Source organism: Scomber scombrus, chromosome 6 (genome assembly GCF_963691925.1).
Source record: "Scomber scombrus chromosome 6, fScoSco1.1, whole genome shotgun sequence".
Classification (NCBI taxonomy): domain Eukaryota; kingdom Metazoa; phylum Chordata; class Actinopteri; order Scombriformes; family Scombridae; genus Scomber; species Scomber scombrus.
In genome coordinates this window covers 3960093-3983590 of record NC_084975.1, presented here as the reverse complement: position 1 = coordinate 3983590, position 23498 = coordinate 3960093, and the positions used below count along the sequence as shown (strand labels likewise).

Sequence of the window (23498 nt, the reverse complement as noted above, 5' to 3'; positions counted from 1 at the left end):
TTTATTTATTATTATTTATTTAATCTGCCTTGTTTGGTTGGTTGTACTTTTTTCTGTAAAGCACTTTCTAACATAGCTAAGAAAAATGTGATATAAATAAACCTTATTATTATTATTATTATTATTATTATTATTATTATTGTTGTTGTTTCCAGAGGACACAACAACAGCTGTGTCCAAAATCCCTCCCTTATTATTCACTAATTCACTACTTCCTACATAATAAACACTCAATAGTTTAATCAGTAGCGAGCAGCAAATCAATATATATCGAACACTAATCAGCTGTAGAGTCACATGACGGTGACTTTCTATGACATCATTAGCAGGAAGTAGCTGGAAGTATGCTGGTGCCATGGACGCTACTTTTCCACTGCTGAATATTTGAGAGCATGTTGATATATTTACACCCTCAGCATTCAGACACTCACATAAACTGGTTAAAGGGTAAATGAAATGCACTAAATGTGGAGTGATTCAGACACACAGAGCATCAACACAACACACCTCCAGTATACAAACAGGTCAAACTGAGACAGAGAGGCCAGCTCGATGCTTCAACAGCCGTCCATTAATCAATACACAAAACAACTGGGAGGGAAATAAAAAACACTCTGTTTAACACAGAGCACAAAGTTTAAGGGTTTAACCCTCCTGTTGTCCTTGAGTCAAGGAAGGAATGGAGGAAGAAGGAAGGAAAAGGAGGGAGGAAGGAAGGAAGGGAGGAAGGAAGAAGGAAGGAAAGGAGGGAGGAAGGAAGGAAGGAATGGAAGGAAAGGAAAGAAGGAAGGACAGAGGAAAGAAGGAAGGAAGGAAAGTAGGAGGGAGGAGGAAGGAAGAAGGGAGGAAGGAAGGAAAGAAGGACAGAGGAAAGAAGGAAGGGAGGAAGGTAGGGGGAGGAAAAAGAGAGAAGGAGGGAGGGAGGAAGGAAGGAGGGAAGGAAAGAAGGAGGGACGGAGGAAGGAAGGGACAGAAGGAAGGAAGAAAGGGGGATGGAAGAAGGAAAGAAGAAAGGGAGGAAAGAGAGAGGAAGGAAAGAAAGAGAGAAGGAGGGAGGGAGGAAGGACAGACGTAAGGAAGGAAGGGAGGAAAGAAGGAACAGTCAAAACAGACGGGGTCAATTTGACCCGGGAGGACGACATGAAGGTTAAGAAAATAAAATCAGCTTATTTCAATATTAACTAATCCTGTAATACACATACTACTGTTATAATGTCACGTTTTATGTATCCTATACACCAGGGGTGTCAAACATGCGGCCCGCGGGCCAGAACCGGCCCGCCGATGGGTCCTAATCCGCCCCACTTTCCTTCCTGTGTTCTTTTCCTTCCTTCCATCTGCCCCTTCCTACCTTCCTCTTTTTTCTTTCTTCCTTCCTCCCTTTCTTCCTTCTATCTTTCCTTCCTTCCTTCCTCCCTCCTTTCCTTCCTCCCTACCTTCCTTCTTTCCTCTGTCCTTCTTTCCTTCCTCCTCCTTCCTTCTTTCCTCCCTCCTTCGTACCTTCCTTCCTTCCTTCTTTCCATCCTCCCTACCTTCCTTCTTTCCTCTGTCCCTTCTTTCCTTCCTCCCTCCTTCCTTCTTTCTTCCCTCCTTCGTACCTTCCTTCCTTCTTCTTTCCTCCGTCCTTCTTTTCCTTTCCTTTCCTCCCTTCCTTCTTTCCTTTGCTCCCTTCCTTCCTCCCTCCTTTCCTTCCTTCCTTCCTTCCTCCTTTCCTTCCTTGACCCGAGGACAACAGGAGGGTTAAAGGTGCTATAGAAATAAAGTTTATTATTATTATTAAACCTATTAATGTATATCTAGTATATCATTTAGAGCTGTGATGAATAATTGATTAGTTGCCAGCTATTAAATTAATCACCAATTATTTTAATAATAGAAAATAATGAATATTTTTTATATTTTGAGTCATTTTTTTAAAGAAGAAATGTCCAAATTCTCTGATTCAAGCCTCTTTAATGTGACTATTCTCTGGTTTATTTAATCCTCTATGACCCTAAACTTATTATACTTGTATTGTGGAATAAAAACAAGACTTTGAGGACGTCAACTTAATCTTTAAAACATATATTCAACTTATATGTTTAATCTTTAGTTGTTTACCTTTGTGTTTTATCCCCATCTGATTAAAGCTTAATATATATATAAAATGCAGTGTATGCTAAAGCCTCATACACCACTTCATCATCCATTAAGGAGACTCTAGTCTGTTAAATGATGAATAAACCGACTAACACTGAATGAAACGTTGTTGTTTTTAACGTATTAACTCTTCTCAGGTTCTGTCTCTGCTTTCTTTTGGAAAGATAAATGTTCACTCTGCACACACAGGCATTAAAAAAGAGGAGCTGCTACTGTGGAAAGCAAGAAAAATGAGCTCTGGGATGGATTATGGAGACAGCGGGGGCCTAAATTACTCTATTCTATCTCCTCTGTCTTTTTTTTTAAGTTATTTGAGATTTTTGAAATGTGAAGCTGAAGCAGAACCTGTTAGTTCATCACAACAGGAAGTCAAAATGTAATATACAGGAAGCTTTAACATGAGCTGTAGGTTTGATTTCAGACAGATGACGAGACACTTGGAAATGACGCTGGTTGTTTAGCATCAGAAGTGGCTGAAATTCAGTTTGGAGACAATCTTTCCCTCCGTTATTGGTGAGAGGTTTTGTGTGTGTGTGTTTTTTTTGTTCTGCACATTTAACAGCTTGATGAGACTCGACACGCTGCAGGATTGTAAAACTTTTCCCTCTTCAGTCTTTGGATAAAGTTTTAAAACATAAACACTGTTTCTGTCTGTTACTGAGCAACAGGAGGGAAATATTAGTATGTGCTAAAGCTAAGCTAATGACTGCCGGCTATGTTTGTGAGTCAGTGATAAATAAGAGTTGAGCAACATGAGTAATTTGAAAATATCTTAAAAACAATAATTACTTCATTTAACCTTAGTGTCGTCCTCCCGGGTCAAATTGACCCTGTCTGTTTTGACTGTTCCTTCTTTCCTTCCCTCCTTCCCTCCTTCCTTCCTTCTCTCTTTCTCCCTCCCCCCTACCTTCCTCCCTTCCTTCTTTCCTCCCTTCCTTCTTTCCTTCCTTCCTCCCTTCCTCTTTTCTTTTCTCCCTCCCTCCTACTTTCCTTCCTTCTTTCCTTCCTCTCTCTTTCCTCCCTTCCTTCTTTCCTTCTTCCATCCCCCTTTTTACCTTTCTTCTGTCCTTCCTTCCTTCTTCCCTCCCCCTTCTTTCCGTCCCTCCCTCCTTCCTTCTTTCCTCCCTCCCTCCTTCTGTCTTTCCTTCATCCCCCTTTCTTCCTTCTTTCCCTCCTTCCTTCCTCCTTTCCTTCTTGCCTCCCTCCCTCCTTCTCTCTCTTTCCTCCCCCTACCTTCCTCCCTTCCTTCTTTTCTCTGTCCTTCTTTCCTTCCTTCCTCTTTTCCCTTTCTCCCTCCCTCCTTCCTTCTTTGCTCCATCCCTACTACCTTCCTTCTTTCCTCTGTCCTTCCTTCCTTCCTTCCCTCCTTCCCTCCTTCCTTCCTTCCTTCCTTCTTCCCTCCTTCCTTTCATGACATGATCTTACAGTCCTGAAACATCGTGCTGAAATCTTCACCTCACTACAGCAGCTTCCTCCCTTCATTCAGGATCAGACTCTGCTTCATAGACTCCATTTCCTGTCTCTATATGTGTCTGCAGCTGCATACATTAGATGCAGCGTAAAGGAAGCTTTCATTATTCATCAGGTCGTATTAATACTGGCTGGGGTTCAAGGTAAGGGTCACACCTTCACCTCCTTTAATGTAAATATCTTCTGAAACAGCCTCACAGAGAACAGAGGAGAATCTCCGCTGCATGAAAAGATGAATTTAGAAGAAATCTAAATAACTTTTGGTGAATAAAATGTCACAGATGTGTTTAAATACACACTAAAGGGAGTTAATACCAGATCTTTAATGTTTTATACCTCTACTGGATTAAGATAAAGGCCTTTTATTTACCTGTTGCCATGGTGAATCATAGTATCGGAGCTCCATTGATGATGGATTTTTTTTGTTTAACATGCACACACTGAACTCCTTCCTTCCTTCCGTCTGTCCTTCCTCCCTCATTCTCTCTTTATTTCCTTCCTCTCTTTCCTCCCTTCCGTCCTTCCTCCCTCTCTCCTTCTTTCCTTCCCTCCTTCCTCCCTTCTTACCTCCATCCCCCCTTCTCTCTTTCTTTCCTCCCCATTACCTTCCTTCTTTCCTTCCTTCCTCCCTTCCTCTTTTCCTTTCTTCCTCCCTCCCTTCTGCCTTATTTCCTCCCTCCCTCCTACCTTCCTTCCTTCTTTCCTTTCCTCCCTTCCTCTCTTCTTTCCTTCCTTCCTCCTTCCCTTCCTTCTTCTTCCATTCCTTCCTTCCTCCCTCCCTTCCTTTCCTTCCGTCTGCCTCCATTCCTCCCTCCTTTCCTTCCTTCTTCCTCCCTCCTTTCCTTCCTTCCTCCCTCCTTTCCTTCTTTCCTTCCTTCCTCCCTCTTTTCCTTTCTCCCTCCCTCCCTTCTGCCTTCGTTCCTCCCTCCCTCCTACCTTCCTTCTTTCCTTTCCTCCCTTCCTTCCTTCCTCCTTTCCTTCCTTCCTTCCTTCCTTCCTCCCTTCCTTCCTTGACTCGAGGACAACAGGAGGGTTAATGCTGATTTTGATGTTTTATGTTTAAATAACTTGTGAAAACAACCTTCTGGAGGACAAAACGGACTCTGGACTGTAAGAAAAGATGAATTTAGAGAAATCTACACAACTTTTGGTTTAAAAGACTTTTTTTGTTTTTACATCCACTGGATTTAAAATGAAGGCCTTTTATTTACCTGTTGCCATGGTGAATCATAGTATCGGAGCTCCATTGATGATGGATTTTTTTGCACACGCTGAACTCAGAGTGAAAATACAAAGAGTTGATTGAAACTCAAAACTCTTGAGTGTGTTTTTATCCCTAAGGCAAGGCAGCTTTATTTATATAGCACATTTCATACACAGGGTCAACTCAATATGCTTTATATAAAAACTAAATATCAGATTATTTAAAAGTAAGAAGTGGAAGCATAAAAACATCCAATAAAAATAAAAAAAGTCAGGAGAGTCCACATACATCCCAATTTGATCTTAAGTGGGCTGCAGCTGAAAAACCATTGCATTATAACCTATAAATAATATATAATATATAATAATTTGACTATAATAAATCATCTATTTACAAAGCAGATGAACAGCCTGAGATGTCTTAAGAAAAATAAGCAACTTCAACAATATCATATCTGTTTTTTTTAATACTATTTTGCACAGAAGCTGCTGATTAATGTTCAATATATGAATAATTTAAATATGACTACAATATATATTCATTGTTTTTTTTTAAAGTTAATTGTATTCATGGTCAGGGTGCAGAAAAAAAAATTCTGAAGAAGCAGAAAAATTGGACTTTTCTGCAATGTTCATACTTTGCTAAGTTATCCAGTGGACCAGATTGGACCTCTTGGCGGGCGGGTTTTGGCCCACGGGTCGTATGTTTGACACCCCTGCTCTCAATTCATCAACTCAGAGTTCAGGACCCCTGCACACAGCGATCGTACCATTGTCTATTGTCCTTTTATTGTCTTTTAATCTTTTTTTATTAGCTCCGTGTGTCATTGTCTTCTATTTTAATCTTACTAATGTCAGTCTTGTTTTACTGCTGTCTGTGTTGTACTCTATTTTAAAAAAAGCTGCTATATAAATAAAGTTATTATTATTTAGAGAGGAAGTGGTCTCGGCCTGCTCGGTTTGTCTTTGTTGGAAACTTGATCTGACGTCCATCTGCCAGACTACGAGGCTCCAGGTTTGAGCTAAACATTAACCGTAGCCAGAAGCAGAGAGGAGCTTCAACTAACCAGTCAGAGGAGAAAATAGACCATTTAGACCCTTTTTGTTCATAGTTTTTTTGTCTTTTTAATGTCTTTTTATCCTTTCAACTCCTTTATGTGTTTTTTTAATTGTTTTCTACTTTTGTCTCATTAATGTCGGCCTTGTTATTGCTTTCTGTGTTGTACCACCTTTGCTTTGTCGGTCAAAGCCCTTTGTAATCCTCGTCTTCTACAAGGGTGCTATCCAAATAAAGTTATCATTATTGTTATTTTAGAGGAAGTGGGCTCAGTCTGCTCGGTTTGTTTGTGTTGGAAACTTGATCCGACCTCCATCTGCTAAACTGCTCCCAGCTCAGTGACAGATAAGGGTTGGCAACATGAGCAATTCAAAAATATCTTTAAAAATAGTTTTAAAAGCAGCATTTCTTACCAAAAGGAGGACTTAATGATCCGGAAAATGTCAAATGGTGTAACCACAAAAGAATGATAAATATTAAATAATAATAATAATGTTCCATCATTAATATGCACTGGGTCAAACTAAGCAAATGTTGGGTTTATACACTGTCTCCCCTTGAGAGATAGTGGTAAGCAGTGAGTCTGCTCCTTTTGGGGGAAAACAGGAGGCATTCTGATAGCGTTGCTATAGCAGCCGAGGTCCCATATGTGTTTGACTGTTTTCCCTGAATGGGGTAAACGTAACTGGAGTCAGAGTTTTGATATAGTGTTGGATGGAGGACAAAGGTCCTGAGTGAGGTCTAAGTAATGTTTTGTCTATAGACCAGAAGACTAAATTCTGTATGTTGTAGATGTGTTGGATCTGCCCATATTTGGGCAGGGCTCAAACCTGTGGCTTTATCTGTGAGGTTTAAAGTCTATCTGTGAGGTTTAAAGTCTATCTGTGAGGTTTAAAGTCTATCTGTGAGGTTTAGGCTGCGTTCAGACTGCAGGCAAATCTGATTCCTTCTCAAATCTGATTTTTAGGCCTGACTGTCCACACAGTTTTTAGCAAGTGTCCAAATGGGATTTGGCTCTGTTCAGACTGGGCCACATTAATGACCAATCTGACCGGTTGCTGTGGCAACGTCGTCAGAGTGGAGGCGTCATCTAGCGTGTATTGTGTGATGTCATATAATTGCGACAGCGACAGCAACAACAAACCTTCGAGCTTCACTTGAACGGAGCCATCTCCCCAAAGATTAATTAATCCAAGGACTGATGTTTTCGACGTCCTCCATTGATATCAGCTAGCAACAACAACTGGAATAAGCGCGGGTCTGGTGTCGCATAGAGTGACGTAGCGTAGAGACGTAGAGAGACGTCACGGACAGTCAAAACCGATTTGAGTGTTTGGAGCTGTTCAGACTCAGACACATCTGTCCAAATCCGATTTGAAACTACCTCCCAAAGGTGGTTTCCATCTGGTTTACAAAAATCGGGTTTTGGCTTGCCGTCTGAACGCAGCCATAAAGTCGATTCCCCGGAGGACAGAAACTTCAGAATTGAAGGGAACATCAGAACATAACGTGTACTGATCATTCATTCATTTCTCCTTGTACAAAGTAAATAAACCTTTTAATGCAAGACATCCTGGACTCGTGTCTACTCTCTGCATTGACATATGGGCTGCATAATTAAAAATGTCTAACAATTACTTCAAATGTTTCCTGATCTCCATGGTTACCAGAGTAAATGTCATATTTAGAACAATTGTATTCCATTACCTTTATTTAATATAAAAGTTAAATGTAAGATCATGCCAAACTAGTTGATATGGTGTTTTATTGACAATTTACTGTTTTTAAGCAAGTTGAATTATTTGGTAGAAAGTTTTTATGGTTACACCACTTAGACATTTTTGCTATAATCCTCTAATATATTCTCTCTAAATGGATTAAAAGCAGAAATTTGATGCTGGGTCCACAAAAAAAGAATGTGTGCAAGTTATTGATACGTTTATTTTCATATTTTAACCCCTTTACATATGACTAAACCACATGGACACAAACTAGAGGCAGTTTTTGGGCAGAGAGGAGCTTCATCTGACCAGTAAGAGGAGTTTACTGTGTGAGAACAAACTGAACCGAGTTTACCGACTCATCGACTGATTCACACCACAATAAACACACTAGAGAGATGTTTAAAAAATGATGATGATGATGATGAGTGATGGTTAATATTTAAGTTTGTTAGCCTCGTTACTGGAGCAGATGAAGGTTGGATCGAGGGGTTCGGGAGATGGATTACGTCACCGAGGCGTCCTCACAAGTATAGGAAGCTGTGTTGATGGAGGCGGTGGTGACGGGCTGCTTTGATTCGCTGCGAGGTGCTCAGGACAGTCGGCTATTTATAGCTCCGAGGAGAGAAATAATTCAGCGTGATCACAGAGCAGCTCGTTCACCTCCTCTCTGAAAGAAGAGATGAGGAGGAACCAACAGATGAGTCCTCCTCCTCTTCCTCCTCCTCCTCCTCCTCCTCCTCCTGCTGCTCCTCCTCTCAGCGTGACAGTGAGATATGAGATCTGTGTGTGACGCTCCGAGCCTCAGCTGCCTCTACAACACTTTGCAGATGTGAATATTTTATTGATCCATGAAAACTGACGACTATAAATCAACATTCAATCACATTTCTCCACAAGCATCTAAATACCAGAGCTGCACAATGCTACTACTACTGGAATATCTTTGCATGATTTACAGATAAAAACGTCCTTATTTATCTTCTACTGGCTCTTTATGCAGCCGCCTCAGTTCAGCCTCTGTCTCTTAACAGGCCGTTTTAGCTCCTGTCTCTTTAAGTACCCACCGCCACAGCACCCCCCCCCCCCCCCCCCCCTCGCCCCCCTCGCCCCCCTCTCGTTCTCAACTTCTAAAAACACATCTGTACATGCTCGAGCCAAAAAATATGAGCATGGACAACTTGAACAGCACATGGAGAAACCTTAGCAACGACCTTAGCAACCAGGGCTACAGAACGGACGGATGTTTATAGGCGATGAGTCGATGTTAACTCATCTACCTATCTATATATCTATCTATCTATCTATATATCTATCTATCTACGTATCAATCTATCTATCTACCTATCTACCTATCTACCTATATATCTATCTACCTATCTATCCATCTATCTATCTATCTATCTATCTATCTATCTATCTATCTATCTATCTATCTATCTATCTATCTATCTATCTATCTATCTATCTATCTATCTATCTATCTATCTATCTATCTATCTATCTATCTATCCATCCATCCATCCATCCATCCATCCATCCATCCATCCATCCATCCATCCATCCATCCATCCATCCATCCATCCATCTATCTATCTATCTACGTATCTACAGTTCTAGCTTTCTTGAATGTTAAGCTTTGTTGCTTTTCTTTGCCACATATGACAGTAAACTGAATATTATTTTGGTTTTAGAGTCATGGTTGAACAAAACAAGACATTTAAAGACTTCTCTTTGACACTCAGAGAAATTATAACAAGCATTTTCACTTATTTCTGACATTTTATAATAATACAGTTACAAATAACTGTGATAATGAAAATGAGTGTTAGTTGCAGGCCTAATGATTAAAGATTGCAACTAACGATTATTGTCATTATCGTATGTACAGTGAAGACATGTCCAGTATAATGTCCTATAGCTCAGGTAGGTAGTCCAAAACACAAAGATACTCCGTTTATGATCATATATCACAAAGAAAAGCAGCAAAACTTCTAAAAACACATTTTAAAAGCTGAAACCAGCAACTTTTGGTACATTTCTGCTTGAAAAATGTCTTAACTTGCATCCAAATAGTTGCAAGTTCAATTTCTATGAACCGACTAATGTACTGATCTTTGCAGCTCTACTAAACATCACTTTATGTTACATAATGCAGCTGAATGGGGAGCTCCACATTTGCAGAGAAATGAATTCCAACCACATTCAGACTTCTGCTCTTTGTTCCAGATTTTGTGGAAAATGAAAAATCTAAATTTAGACTGTCGGGGCGACTGAAACAAGCATTTTGAATTAATCTGGGAAACTATGATGCACACACTTCACTATTTACCACCACTGCTATCTTACAGGAATTGTAGAAAAACAATGTACAGTCATGGTTGAATATTTGACTCCCACTCAAACTCAGACAGAGAGAGAGAGAGAGAGAGAGAGAGAGAGAGAGAGAGAGAGAGAGAGTTGCCCTGCTGCAGAAATCATATGAAGAGTGGGTTTTCCAGTGTGTTTTCATGCCTGATGTCGAATGAGCCAAACAAAATGAAAACCAACCCGACCTTCAGAGAGACACCGAATGATTTCCCTCCGACCGAGATCCAAATATAACTTCACACACGTGTGCCGGAGAGTTACCTCCACTTCCTCTCTCTTTCCATGTGTCGGAGCTGCTTCTCTATTTCTGGACGTACGAGAGGTTTCATCGCCACGAGCAACACGCAGCACACAAAAAAAAAACTGAAAGACTGCGTTCAACTTTAACTTTGAGTTGCACCGGCAGCTGCAGCCATCAGAAATAATTGGTTTAAGAGCAGACAGGTGGAGCTGTCGCATCGAGTGCGTGTAAACAGAATCATCCAAGTTTGAAGTCAGACACAACTCTTCCTTTTCACCATCAGCTGGGATTTAACACTGTATGTGCTCAGTGATCTCTTTATAAAGCTTCAGTCTCCTTCCTGCACTGTTACAATCAAAAACCAGCCTGATAAAGCACAGTTTGTCAGATTCCTGCAGAGAAAACATGCAAACACTGCTACAGATCTCCGGTTTCAGGCTTTTTTAATTCATAAATATTAACTTTAACCAGCCTGGTTCTGTTCAGTGACTCCATGTTCGTCAAACAAAGCTTCAGATCCAACGTCCTGTCTGCAAATTCACATCTTACAGCTGCTAAGTTACTGGAAATTATCATAAAAATCTTAAAATAAAGTAATTTGCACGTATTAAAAGGTTCATTTTAAGGCTATTTTAGGGAGAGGGTTATTAAGAATTTGGTACAAATGATAAGAAACAAGTTTTAAAAGTGCTTTAGTTGGTTTTTTTGTCTTTAAGTGACTGAAAAGAGAGTCTAACTATAAATAAGCATGTTAGATTATCTCTTAAAAACTCTTCTTTATTACAAATAACATAAATATCCTGATAATTAACAGTTAGACAGCAGCTACTTTTAGTAAATTAGTAGGAAAAGCACAAAACCAGCCTTATATGTCCTAGTTTTTCTTCTTAGTAGTTTTACTATCTGTACAGTCAGTCAGATTCCTGCAGAGAAACATGCAAACTCACATCTTACAGCTGCTAATTTCCTGGAAATTATCATAAAAATCTTAAAAATAGAATTATTTGCAGGTATTAAAATGTTCATTTTTAGGCTATTGTTAATTGGAATTTGGTACAAATGATAAAAAACAAGTTTTAAAAGTGCTTTAGTTGGAGTTTTTTGTCTTTAAGTGACTGAAAAGAGAGTCTAACTATAAATTAGCATGTTAGATTATCTCTTAAAAACTCTTCTTTATATAAATATCCTGATAATTAACAGTTACAGAGAAGCTACTTTTAGTAAATTAGTGGAAAAAGCATAAAACCTGCCTTATATATCCTAGTTTTTCTGTCAGAATCCTGCAGAGAAACATGCAAACACTGCTACAGATCTCCTGTTTCAGGCTTTTTTAATTCATAAATATTAACTTCAGTGACTCCACATTGTTTTATCAAAGCTCCCTGTATGCAAATTCAGGTAACGCTTTATTTAACAGCTGCTTTAATTTTATACAAATGTTCTGGAAATTAGCATAAAGTCTTAAATAGAGTCATTTGCAGGTGTTTAATGATTCATTTGAAGGACATTTTTAGTGAGAGGGTAATTTGCAAATTATAAGAAACAACTTTTTAAAAGTGTTAAGTTGCTTTAATTAGTATTTTTAGTGTGTAGTTTATTGGTATATTACATTGTTTCTTGAAAACTCTACAATAAGCAGATTTCCTGATATACTCACACATTACAGAAATGTCCTAATAATTAACAGCTACACATCAGCTTATTTAAAGGAAAGTAGTGGAAAAGGCACAAAACTACACTGAGCTGAGAATATTTAATAGTATTAAAGTATTCTCTAGCAGATAAAGAATAGTCAAGAGTCTAATTTAATGAGAAATGTATTAATTATTCATGTATATGTGCACCCAAATAGCTTATAATGAATGGCTTCTTACCAATTTATCACTTTTTCATTTTCTCCAGTAGATAATTTGCACCAAATGTCCTCTAAAGTATTAACAGTTTAATACTTGCACAGTACTCCAAAAATAGTATAACACAAAACTAAAGCCCAACAGTGACTCATATGAAACAATGCAGCAATAATCAGGACAAAAAGACAATAAATATGAATCACCTGTGGGTTCAAACACAGCTTTTTTTGTGCAGCTTTTGTGATTTCTTCTTTTAAAATCATGCAGGAGTAAAAAATTATCATTACAGGTGATTTGCACACCTGAGCCTGCAGATGTTTAACATATTTACTATTAAAAAAGCAACATTAAAAGCACCCATAATGTCAATATGAGCTCACTTTAGGACTCCCATTAACTGAGATAAGATCACCACACAAACTGCCCTGTTAAGCACCGTAGAGATTCTTCACCAGCAGGTTTAAATCCCCTTTTTTTTATAGTCCAATAAAGCAAATACACTGAGGAGAAAATAAGGTTTAAAAGATCCGGTTGTCACTCACCTGTGTGGAAATCAGCATGGACGCAGGCAGCGGAGTTTACCGGTCCGGTGCAAACTGACCTCGCTTCTTTCTTTCTCCACAAAGACTCCAAAAAAATAATAATTAAATAACAAACCCTGCAAACCGGTGACAAGACGAGCAAGCTGAGGCAATAACGTCCCTGTTGTTGTTGTTTTAATGCATTATTAAATGTCCCGTTATTTAGATGCATGGAAGTGATCCGGGAGCGAGGTGGAAAACGCCCAAAGTTGCGGGGCAGAGAACCGCAACTGAGTTACTGAGGACAGGCGAGGCTGAGCGGCAGAGATGGTGAGTCAAGTTAGTGCAGGAGGAGAAGGAGGGGACCGGAAGTTCTGCTGCCTGCCTTCAAAATAAGATAAGATATCTTTATCGTCACTGTGCTTACAATGAAATAAAAATATATGAAATTTACAAATGCCCATCTCAGTGGTATTTTGACATAATACTACTGACATAATAATGCACGCATACAATCTTTGTGTCGTCCTCCCGGGTCAAATTGACCCCGTCTGTTTTGACTGTTCCTTCTTTCCTCCCTTCCTTCCTTCCGTCTGTCCTTCCTCCCTCCCTCCTTCTCTCTTTCTTTCCTTCCTCTCTATTTCCTCCCTTCCTTCTTTCCTTCCTCCATCCCCCTTTCTTCCTTCCTTCTGTCCTTCCTTCCTTCCTTCCTCCCTCCCTCCTTCCTTCTTTCCATCCCCCTTTCTTCCTTCCTTCTGTCCTTCATTCCTTCCACCCACCTTTCCTTCCTTCCCTCCTTCCTTCCTCCCGCCTCTCCTTCCTTCTTCCTTCCTCCCTTCCATCATTCCTTCCATCCTTCCTTCCTCCTTCCTCCCTCTCTCCTTTCCTTCCTTCTTCCTCCCTTCCTTCCTCCTTTCCTTCCTTCTTCCTCCCTTCCATCCTCCCTCCTTTCCTTCCTTCCTTCCTTCCCTCCTTCCTTCCTCCCTCCTTTCATTCCTTCTTCCTCCCTCCCTTCCTTCCTTCTTCCTCCCTTCCTTCCTTGACTCGAGGACAACAGGAGGGTTAAAAGTGTGCATTCATGTGACATGTGCAATATGTCGATGTTCTATGTGTTGTTTTTGTTTTGTTTTTTGTGTTGGAGGTAACTTATTTATGTATCAGCTTGAGTCCGAGACAAATTTCCCCGAGGGGACAATACAGTATATCGTATCGTATCTTATCGTAAAGTGTGTAAGAAGTAACGACAACAACTACTAGCTACTATTAATAATAACACGAGACCAATGGTGGAAAGTAACTAAGTGCATTTACTCAAGTACTCTACTTAAGTACAATTGAGTATTTCCATGTGATGCTACTTTCTACTCCACTACATTTATCTGACAGCTTTAGTTACTTTTCAGATGAAGATTTGACACAATGGATAATATAACAAGCTTTTAAAATACAACACATTGTTAAAGATGAAACCAAAAAGCAGTGTGCAGTCGGCTCACATTTCAGATGTTTATGAGTTGTTAACAGCTCCACCAAATAGTGATTTTAAACTTCTCACATGCTTTCATTTCAATAAATGTTCAAATGATCCAAAAAGTCCAACAACTGAAAACACATTTGTGTATCAGAACTTAGTTTTTTCTTCTTTCCTCTCCCATTAATCATCTCACCACCCCTCACATTTATCTGCTGACCCTTGGAGGGGCCCCACCCCTAGGTTGGGAACCACTGGACTAAACTAGCTAACTGTATATAAAGTAGTGTAAACTAGCTCCACCTCCAGCAGCTACAACAGTAACATGCTGCTCTAACACTGATGCTTCAGTATAAATGATCTAATGATGTCATAATAATAATATATCAGTCAGAGGACCAAACCACTACTTTTACTGTAATACTGCATACTACATCGCTCATAATACTGCAGTACTTTTACTGTAATACTGCATACTACATCGCTCATAATACTGCAGTACTTTTACTGTAATACTGCATACTACATCACTCATAATACTGCAGTACTTTTACTGTAATACTGCATACTACATCGCTCATAATACTGCAGTACTTTTACTGTAATACTGCATACTACATCACTCATAATACTGCAGTACTTTTACTGTAATACTGCATACTACATCGCTCATAATACTGCAGTACTTTTACTGTAATACTGCATACTACATCGCTCATAATACTGCAGTACTTTTACTGTAATACTGCATACTACATCGCTCATAATACTGCAGTACTTTTACTGTAATACTGCATACTACATCGCTCATAATACTGCAGTACTTTTACTGTAATACTGCATACTACATCGCTCATAATACTGCAGTACTTTTACTGTAATACTGCATACTACATCGCTCATAATACTGCAGTACTTTTACTGTAATACTGCATACTACATCGCTCATAATACTGCAGTACTTTTACTGTAATACTGCATACTACATCACTATAATACTTAAGTACTTTTACTGTAATACTGCATACTACATCACTATAATACTGCAGTACTTTTACTGTAATACTGCATACTACATCGCTCATAATACTGCAGTACTTTTACTGTAGTAGGGCTTTTCATGCAGAACTTTTACTTGTAATTGAGTATGTTTAAATTGCTGTTTTGGTACTTGGTACTAGAATAAAACTGATAAAAGTTGATAAAGTTGCCGATTCTAAATTCTATTAAAAACAATACATTATTATCTTTATTTTATTTCTATGAGAGGAAAACTAACCAGTGACCGGAAACGTATTATGTCACTGTGGCCAACTTGACTCATTACGCACGAGGCAGCAGTAAGCAAAGTGTGTGTGTGTGTGTGTGTGTGTGTGTGTGTGTGTGTGTGTGTGTGTGTGTGTGTGTGTGTGTGTGTGTGTGTGTGTGTGTGTGTGTGTGTGTGTGTGTGTGCTCCTCCCTCCTGTTTCTATTTCTTGCTGTGTACCGGCGGGGTCCCCGGGGACCTCCGTGCCGGCGACACACCAGCAGCGGCGGCGCCGAGCAGAGCTGCAGAGAGCCGGGGAGGAGAGCAGGCAGGCGGACGGCAGGTGGATCTGTGCAGCGGAGCGAAGACAAGACTGAAGCATCACAAGCAGTATGTTAATAAAACCCCAAACACAAGATTCAGAGATTCCCCAGTGGCTCTTATGAGATGAGAAATACTGTAAAAAAAAAAAAAAAAAAAAAAAAAGCTGTGAATTCATTAACATGTAGATTTTCCAGTATTAAATGCTGAGTTATGATAATGTAGAGACAAATAAGCTCCAGAGTGTGATATTATAAACATACTGGTTTGATGGTTTTACATTGCCTGTAGGATAAGATGGAAGAAGATAAATAAATAAATGTGATTTAAATTCTGTGTCAGCTGCCATTGGCACATGTGCATCTTAATGTTCTTCTTTCTTCGTCTTTATTTACATTTTCCTCATTAGTTTTGTTTGTTATAAATAAAAATATGCAGAAAACAATTTTGCTAACACAATTATGAGATTCATGTGGATAAATATGAATCGCTTTAGGGTGAAAATACATTAGAATTATCTTTCAAGATGTTTTAAAAAATGAAAAATGAATGTGTAAAAATTATTTCTCAAAACATGACAATATACTCTACTGTACTGTATTGTATTGTATTGTATTGCACTGTACAGTACTTTATTGGATTGTACTGAACTTTACTGTCTTCTACTGTCCTGTACTGTATTTTATTGTATTGTATTGTTCTGTACTGTACTGTACTGTGTTGTATTTTACTGTACTGTGTTGTACTGTATTGCATTGTACTGTACTGTAATGTACTGTACTGTGTTGTATTGTATTGTACTGTGCTGTAATGTACTGTACTGTGTTGTATTGTATTGTACTGTACTGTGTTGTATTGTATTGTACTGTGCTGTAATGTACTGTACTGTGTTGTATTGTATTGTACTGTGTTGTACTGTGTTGTATTGTACTGTGCTGTAATGTACTGTGCTGTAATGTACTGTACTGTACTGTGTTGTATTGTACTGTACTGTAATGTACTGTACTGTGTTGTATTGTATTGTAATGTACTGTGTTGTATTGTATTGTACTGTGCTGTAATGTACTGTAATGTACTGTACTGTTGTCTTCTATTCTGTACTGTGTTGTATTGTATTGTACTGTGCTGTACTGTACTGTGCTGAAATGTACTGTACTGTGCTGTAATGTGCTGTACTATACTGTATTGTAATGTACTGTGTTGTATTGTATTGTACTGTGCTGTACTGTACTGTACTGTACTGTGCTGAAATGTACTGTACTGTGCTGTAATGTACTGTTGTCTACTATCCTGTACTGTGCTGTACTATACTGTATTGTATTGTACTGCCCTCTACTGTCCTGTACTATCCTGCACTGTACTGTACTGTACTGTACTGTACTGAACTGTATTGTACAGCATTGTATTGTAAAGTACTGTGCTGTAATGTACAGTTCTCCACTGTAGTATATTGTATTATATTGTACTATACTGCCCTTTGCTGCAGGTGACCTTGTTATTGAGTGCCTGGCTGGCTTGGCAGACTGTCAGCAGCATGTTTGCTATTGTATTGATTTCTTCAACATGTTGTAGCAGCTTGTTTGAGGTTGTGTTATCTTACATTACAGTGTTTACTCTCGCCTTTCTGTGGCTGAAAATAAACTTCATTGTTCCTTATCATATATCTGACTGGATCTTTAGCTAAAATCTGCACACTGGTGTTGTCTGAAACAATAAGCACGACAAGAAATGAGGGCGAGCGTCAGACTAAACAATGCTTAGACTGACGTTTTGGCATGAAGCTGTTTCTGTTGAGGCCTTTTCAAACAAAATTAGAGAAAGAAGGTGCAATTTTGAATCTTCCACATAGGTGCAAATGCTTTCAGAAAAAAGTGGGACAACATAACTGCTTCTGTGTTCTGGAGGAGGTCATCAGCTCTTACAATCTTCTGTTTGTTTCTCCTGCTGCTGCTTCAAGCCCAAACCTGCCCACTCCTTCTCAGGAAATGTAAACAGAGCAGTGTTGAGTTTCCTTATTATATACAAACTGGGGAAATGAGGATTTTTCAAGCCTTATTTTAAAACACTGCCTACAGAGTACATTTCTATATATTTTCCTGCACTGTGTGAACTAGAAACATGCATTATATACACTATATTTTATGTGTGTTTTTGGTCTGGGGCTGTTTTATATGCTAGTGTCATCCCTTTTCAATTCCAGTGAAGAAAAGTTTGGGTTCGTCCTTTTTCCATTTCAACAGGACTATAGTCAATTGCCAGAACAAACTCTTCACCACTGAGCACTTAATAAGAAACACCTTTGCAATCAAATGCAATCTTGTTGTTGAACCAGCACTCAACCATACACCACAACACTCAGAGTCATCTAACGCCTACGCCCTGCATCCTATTCATCGACTTCAGCTCAGCCTTTAATACAATAAACCCAGACAATCTCTTCAATAAAACTGCTGGACATGAATATTGACTCCTGACATATGCTACTGGATCCGGAGCTTCCCCGTGGAGAAAGGTAACAGAGGGTTAAGATGAATAGCCTTTCATCTCGACCTCTGACCTCCAGCATAGGCGCCCTGCAGGTTTGCATCCTCTCATCCTGGCTCCTCTCCGTCTGCACTAAACCTCTTCACATCTCACCACAGCTCCATTCTTAAATATGCAGATGATATAACTATAATTTGACTCATAGCCGACAACAATGAAGACATATACCGAGAGCAGGTAGTCCAACAATCACTCGATGCCTTGATAACAACCTCCAGCTAAACACAAAAGCTAATTATAGACATTAGCCATGCCCCCACCTCCCTAAATCCTCCATTCACACCTCTGGAGAACATTTAACTATCACTGACTCATTCAAATTTCACACACATCAGCAACACACTCAAATGGAAAGTCCATACAGACCAAATTACCAATAAAAAGCCCATAACAGACAGTTTTTCCGAAGATAGCTCAAAAAGTATAATAGACCTTCCTCCTTCAGGTTTACACCGCTATCATTGAGATGACCTCATCTATAACAGTCTGGTATATGGCATCACAGACAGTCACACATGCAAAAACACTACAGCACATAGTCAGTAAATCATCCAAGATTTGCACCTCCCTCCCATCAATTGAATCATTATATCACAAAACACACAAAACACCAAAAGAGTCATTTAAAAAAAAAGATAATCTGACCCTTCTCATCTGTTTCAGCTGATGCCCTCTTGGAGGCGCTACAGGTCCCTGCTCAACAAACCACCCAGATTTAAAAAACTGCTTTTTCCTGCACAGCAATAAGGACCCTGAACTCGTCTTATTGACTCTGAAAGATGTAGCTGCACTTGTATGTATTGCCTGTGATTCAAGTCTCATGATAATCTGTGAATATTGTCTGTTGTGCTGGTCATGTGATATATATAATATCTTAATTTCAAACATGTTTACATCCTTATTTTCTCTTGTGTGCATTGGTCTTTTAATGATCTCTTTGTTTTTTCTCCTTCATTATCAGCTTATTTATTTATTTATTTATTTCTCCACAGGGACAATGTACACATTCTACATTTTCAGAAGAACTGAAAACGTAAATGTTCCCAATTGCAGCCAAGGGCTGATTTCCATTGGTAGTCCCCCCTGCCAGATGTTACGGGCACAATTCCTTTAAAAATTAACTACTTTACACATAATAAATACGATGCAATTACAGTTAAAATGCCCTCGATTCCGAGACAAGACCAAGAACCTCAAAAAAAGGTCTCGAGACCAAGACCGATCTCGAGTACTACAACATTAATCTATGTTATGTTACGTTTAGTTACGTTATATGTTATGTTATGTTATGTTTTGTTATGTTACGTTACATTACGTTACTTTACCTTACGTTATGTTACATTACGTTATGTTACATTACGTTATATTACGTTACATTACGTTACGTTATATGTTATGTTATGTTTTGTTATGTTACGTTACATTACGTTACTTTACCTTACGTTATGTTACATTACGTTATGTTACATTACGTTATATTACGTTACATTACGTTACGTTATATTACGTTACATTACGTTACTTTACCTTACGTTATGTTACATTACGTTATGTTACATTACGTTATGTTACATTACGTTATATGTTATGTAATGTTTGGTTGTTATGTTACATTACGTTATATTACGTTACGTTATATTACGTTACTTTACCTTACGTTATGTTACATTACGTTACGTTACATTATACGTTATGTTATGTTTTGTTGTTACATTACGTTATATTACGTTGCATTACGTTACATTACGTTATATGTTATGTTTTGTTATGTTACCTTACGTTACGTTACATTACGTTATATTACGTTACATTATGTTACGTTACGTTACATTATGTTACATTACGTTATTTGTTATGTCTACTCCTGTTTTATCACCTGTTGTTTGTCTTGCTTGACCAATTAAAACAAATACAAAATATTTATACTATGAATGAATGAATGGTTTATTTCAGTCATACATTATAAGAAACAAAACTTAACAATTTGTGTGAGCATGCAATTGACAAAACATCACTGTACATATTCACACCAATCCATTTCACACAATAATTATACACACAGTCAATGACCGAAAGAAGGAGTAGGATGAAGCTCAAGGCCGACTTATTTATCCTATAAAATCCATAAAGTAACCCAGATTATCAGCATTACAAAAGAAAGAGAAAAAAGAAAAGTGTAATGCCAATTCTTGTATATTTTAATAATTTTACCCAGAAAAAGATTAAATCAATGAAGGATAACATCAAATATAGTATAGTTTTAGTACTGCAGGAGTTCATTAAACTTTTAAATATGCATCTTATGTCAAGACAGCTGTTAAATATTTTACTTTTATATTCATCAACAACCTTTAAATTATGAAAGAATAGAAAGAGAGTAGTGATAGGTAGGTAGTAGGTAGGTAGAGTAGGAATACATTTGACTATAATGTTAAATTTGGGGCGTCCACATACTTTTGGCCACATGCATTGGGTGCTTCTGTATGTGTGTGAGCATGATCGCCCCCTGCTGGTGGGGCTCCATCAGTGCCTCCTCTTCTCTGTGGAGGACTCGCACATTGACACTCAGCACTCTGGAGTTCATTAAATCCAGGACAATGGCATGTGATGGCCACAGGGCAGAGATAACAGATAGCCGGCTCCTCTGTGGTGGCACGTATTGATCCCCCCCCCCCCCCCCCCCCCCCCGAAAATCTAATTCACCTGTTTTTCTTTCTGCCTCATTGTGGCTGCCGAGGAGAATACAGACATTATCGGAGACTCCTCTCTGCCTCATATTTCACTGCTGTGTCCTGAGGAGGATGAAAGAGTGCAGGGACCTCCTGACAATGGAGTATTGATTAAATGATACAGTGATTTGTTGCTTTCACAGATCCTGCGCTCTGTCACAACAATGAAGTCCATTAAAGGGCTGTTGCTGCTTTTCTTTTGTGTGTTAATTTAGCTGTTTTTAGGTTGATTGTTGTGTTGGTGAGTGTGTCTCGTGTCTGTGACAATTACTCCAATTTTCAGGGGTTTTCCAGAACATCCAGTGCAGAATGCTTTTATTTGTTTTTATTTGATATTATTTGTTGTTGTGTATGTTCAAAAATAAAAAATCTGTCAAACACAAGCAGCCACATTTACCACAGACAGTGATACAAATGGAGAAGGTAAGAAAAATAATGTTATAATATGAGGAAAAAATCTTCTAATTTGCAATAATGAATGTGTGAAAGTTGTGCTGAATAACTGTTAAACCACAAACAAACATAGAGGGGGAGATTTTGTGATGTCAGAGTGATTTAAGCTAAATTTGATGGATTTCGATCCAAAAAAAAATCAATATATTATTTGATTATGTGTTTATTACTGTGTCTGAATGCAACAATTATATCATAACTTGCCTCCAGCAGGGTTGACTTTATTCATTAATGTTAACTTCTAATAAAATGTTCATAAAAAATATATTTCACTGTAAATTAAGCAGCTGTGTTCAGAGAGAAAGTGTCTAAAATTTAAGAAAAACATTTTGTATGTTAGTGTGATATCTCAGAAGTGAAGTAAACATTATATAGATGTAAATTGACCTAATTGTAATTTATTTAAAATATAATATTTAATTAGGTAAAGGGAAACACTTACAACTCATCTAACCTGGGTTAAAGCCAGAGTAGCCTATATTTTTGAAAATAACAAAAAAGGTAAATTATTAGCATAAGTACGGAGCCCCTCTGGTGACATGGTCAAAAAATTAATTAAATTGTGGCCACAATATCGCTATAACGTGCGCACAAAATACTAATTTGTGGCCATGAAATAAGTATAACGTGCCAATGATGCCACGGGACGAAGCCGTGCAGTTACAGTAGCTCTCACTGTATGTATCACGTTGCCAAGGGAACCTATAGCCTATCAGTGATCAGAATCTAGTTTGTATTGATTTGCAGGTTGTTGTTGCTCTGACTGAACTACTCAATGTGTCTGTAGAGAAGATTAAAAGTTCACTATATTATTGATCAGTCTGACGAAATGTGCTATAATTCCTTTAAACCATTATGTTAACACTTTGATGATGTTTTTATGCTTGGTCCTGATTTGCTGAAGTCCGTTTTACACTGCTATATTACAGCTAATAGAACCCTGATTAGAAAATTGCGCAATCCTTTATTACCACAGATAATATCTGATCAATAAAAATCATTCCACTTTGATTTGCCAAAGACTAAAGTGATTTCCTTTCGTGCGCGCGTTATAACTATATTGTGGCCACAATTTAAAGATTTTTTTGACCATGTCACCAGAGGGGCTCCGTACAAATTAAATAACTGAACGCAATCAAACCGATGGTGTATGTGTATTTGACTGCGTATGCACAGACATAAAGGTGTGATATTGTGTATTTATAAGTGTGCATGTGTACAGTAAGTAACCATACTCTCACTGATCACGTTATTAGGAACACCTGCTAAATCTAATAAGATAAAATAGGATAAGATATTCCTTTATTAGTCCCACAGTAGGGAAATGGACATTATTGAAGCAGCAAGTGGATAGTTAAAATAGAAACAGCATCTATAAAAAAGAATAAAGAACAATAAATAATAGGTAAGTACACAAGCAATAAAAAACAACAACAGTAGAAGAAAACAAATATAGTAAAAACAAATAGTATATATATATGTTAATGCAATCTAATACAGCAGCTCTGCCACAAATCCTACTTTATGAAGCTTATGGGTCAATGACGTATAAGGATTTACAACAACTCAATGTTAGAATAATAAAAACAAGCATATCTAATGCAGTAGTTCAAACATTCACAATGTTGTGTACCTGATAGTTCATATTATAAATTGAAAGTGATTTTAGTGGGTTTTCAAGATTAATTGGCACTGGCCTTAAAAAAAAAGCAATGTGGTGCGACCATGATTCATCTTGAAATGTCTTATATAAATAAAAGACCATCATTTACAAAAAATGTTAAAAAAAACGCAAATACTTTGTTTCCAAACACTTTATATTACTGAAAACTTGTAAAAAAAAAGACGTGGAGCGTGTTAAGTAAATTAATTTATTTCAAGATGAATCATGGTCGCACCACATGACTTTTTTTAAGGCCAGTGCCAATTTATCTTGAAAAGCCACTAAAATCATTTAATTTCAAATTTATAATATGGATCTTCAGGTACACAACATTCTGAATGTTTGAACTACTGCATTAGATATGCTTGTTTTTATTATACATGATCAGGTTTTGTTGATATTGTCAGAAAGGAGATGATTCTACTTTATTTATTAATGATGCTTTAGTAGGTTAGGTGGTCATATTGAAAAGTGTTCCTAATATTTTGCCCCTCTA

At 38.1% G+C, this 23498-nt stretch overlaps 1 protein-coding gene across 1 annotated transcript in view; it reads right to left on the bottom strand.

Annotated features, from left to right (window-relative positions):
- LOC133981889 (BTB/POZ domain-containing protein kctd15-like) overlaps positions 1 to 20741 on the bottom strand; it is a 50453-nt gene extending 29712 nt beyond the window's left edge. Inside the window, exons 1-2 of the mRNA XM_062420756.1 lie at positions 20612 to 20741; positions 15526 to 15665 (exon numbers count right to left, since the gene is read on the bottom strand). Coding sequence (XP_062276740.1) covers positions 15526 to 15665; positions 20612 to 20741 — 270 coding nt within the window. The remainder of the gene's footprint in view (positions 1 to 15525; positions 15666 to 20611) is intronic.
- Between the last annotated feature and the right edge of the window lie 2757 nt (positions 20742 to 23498).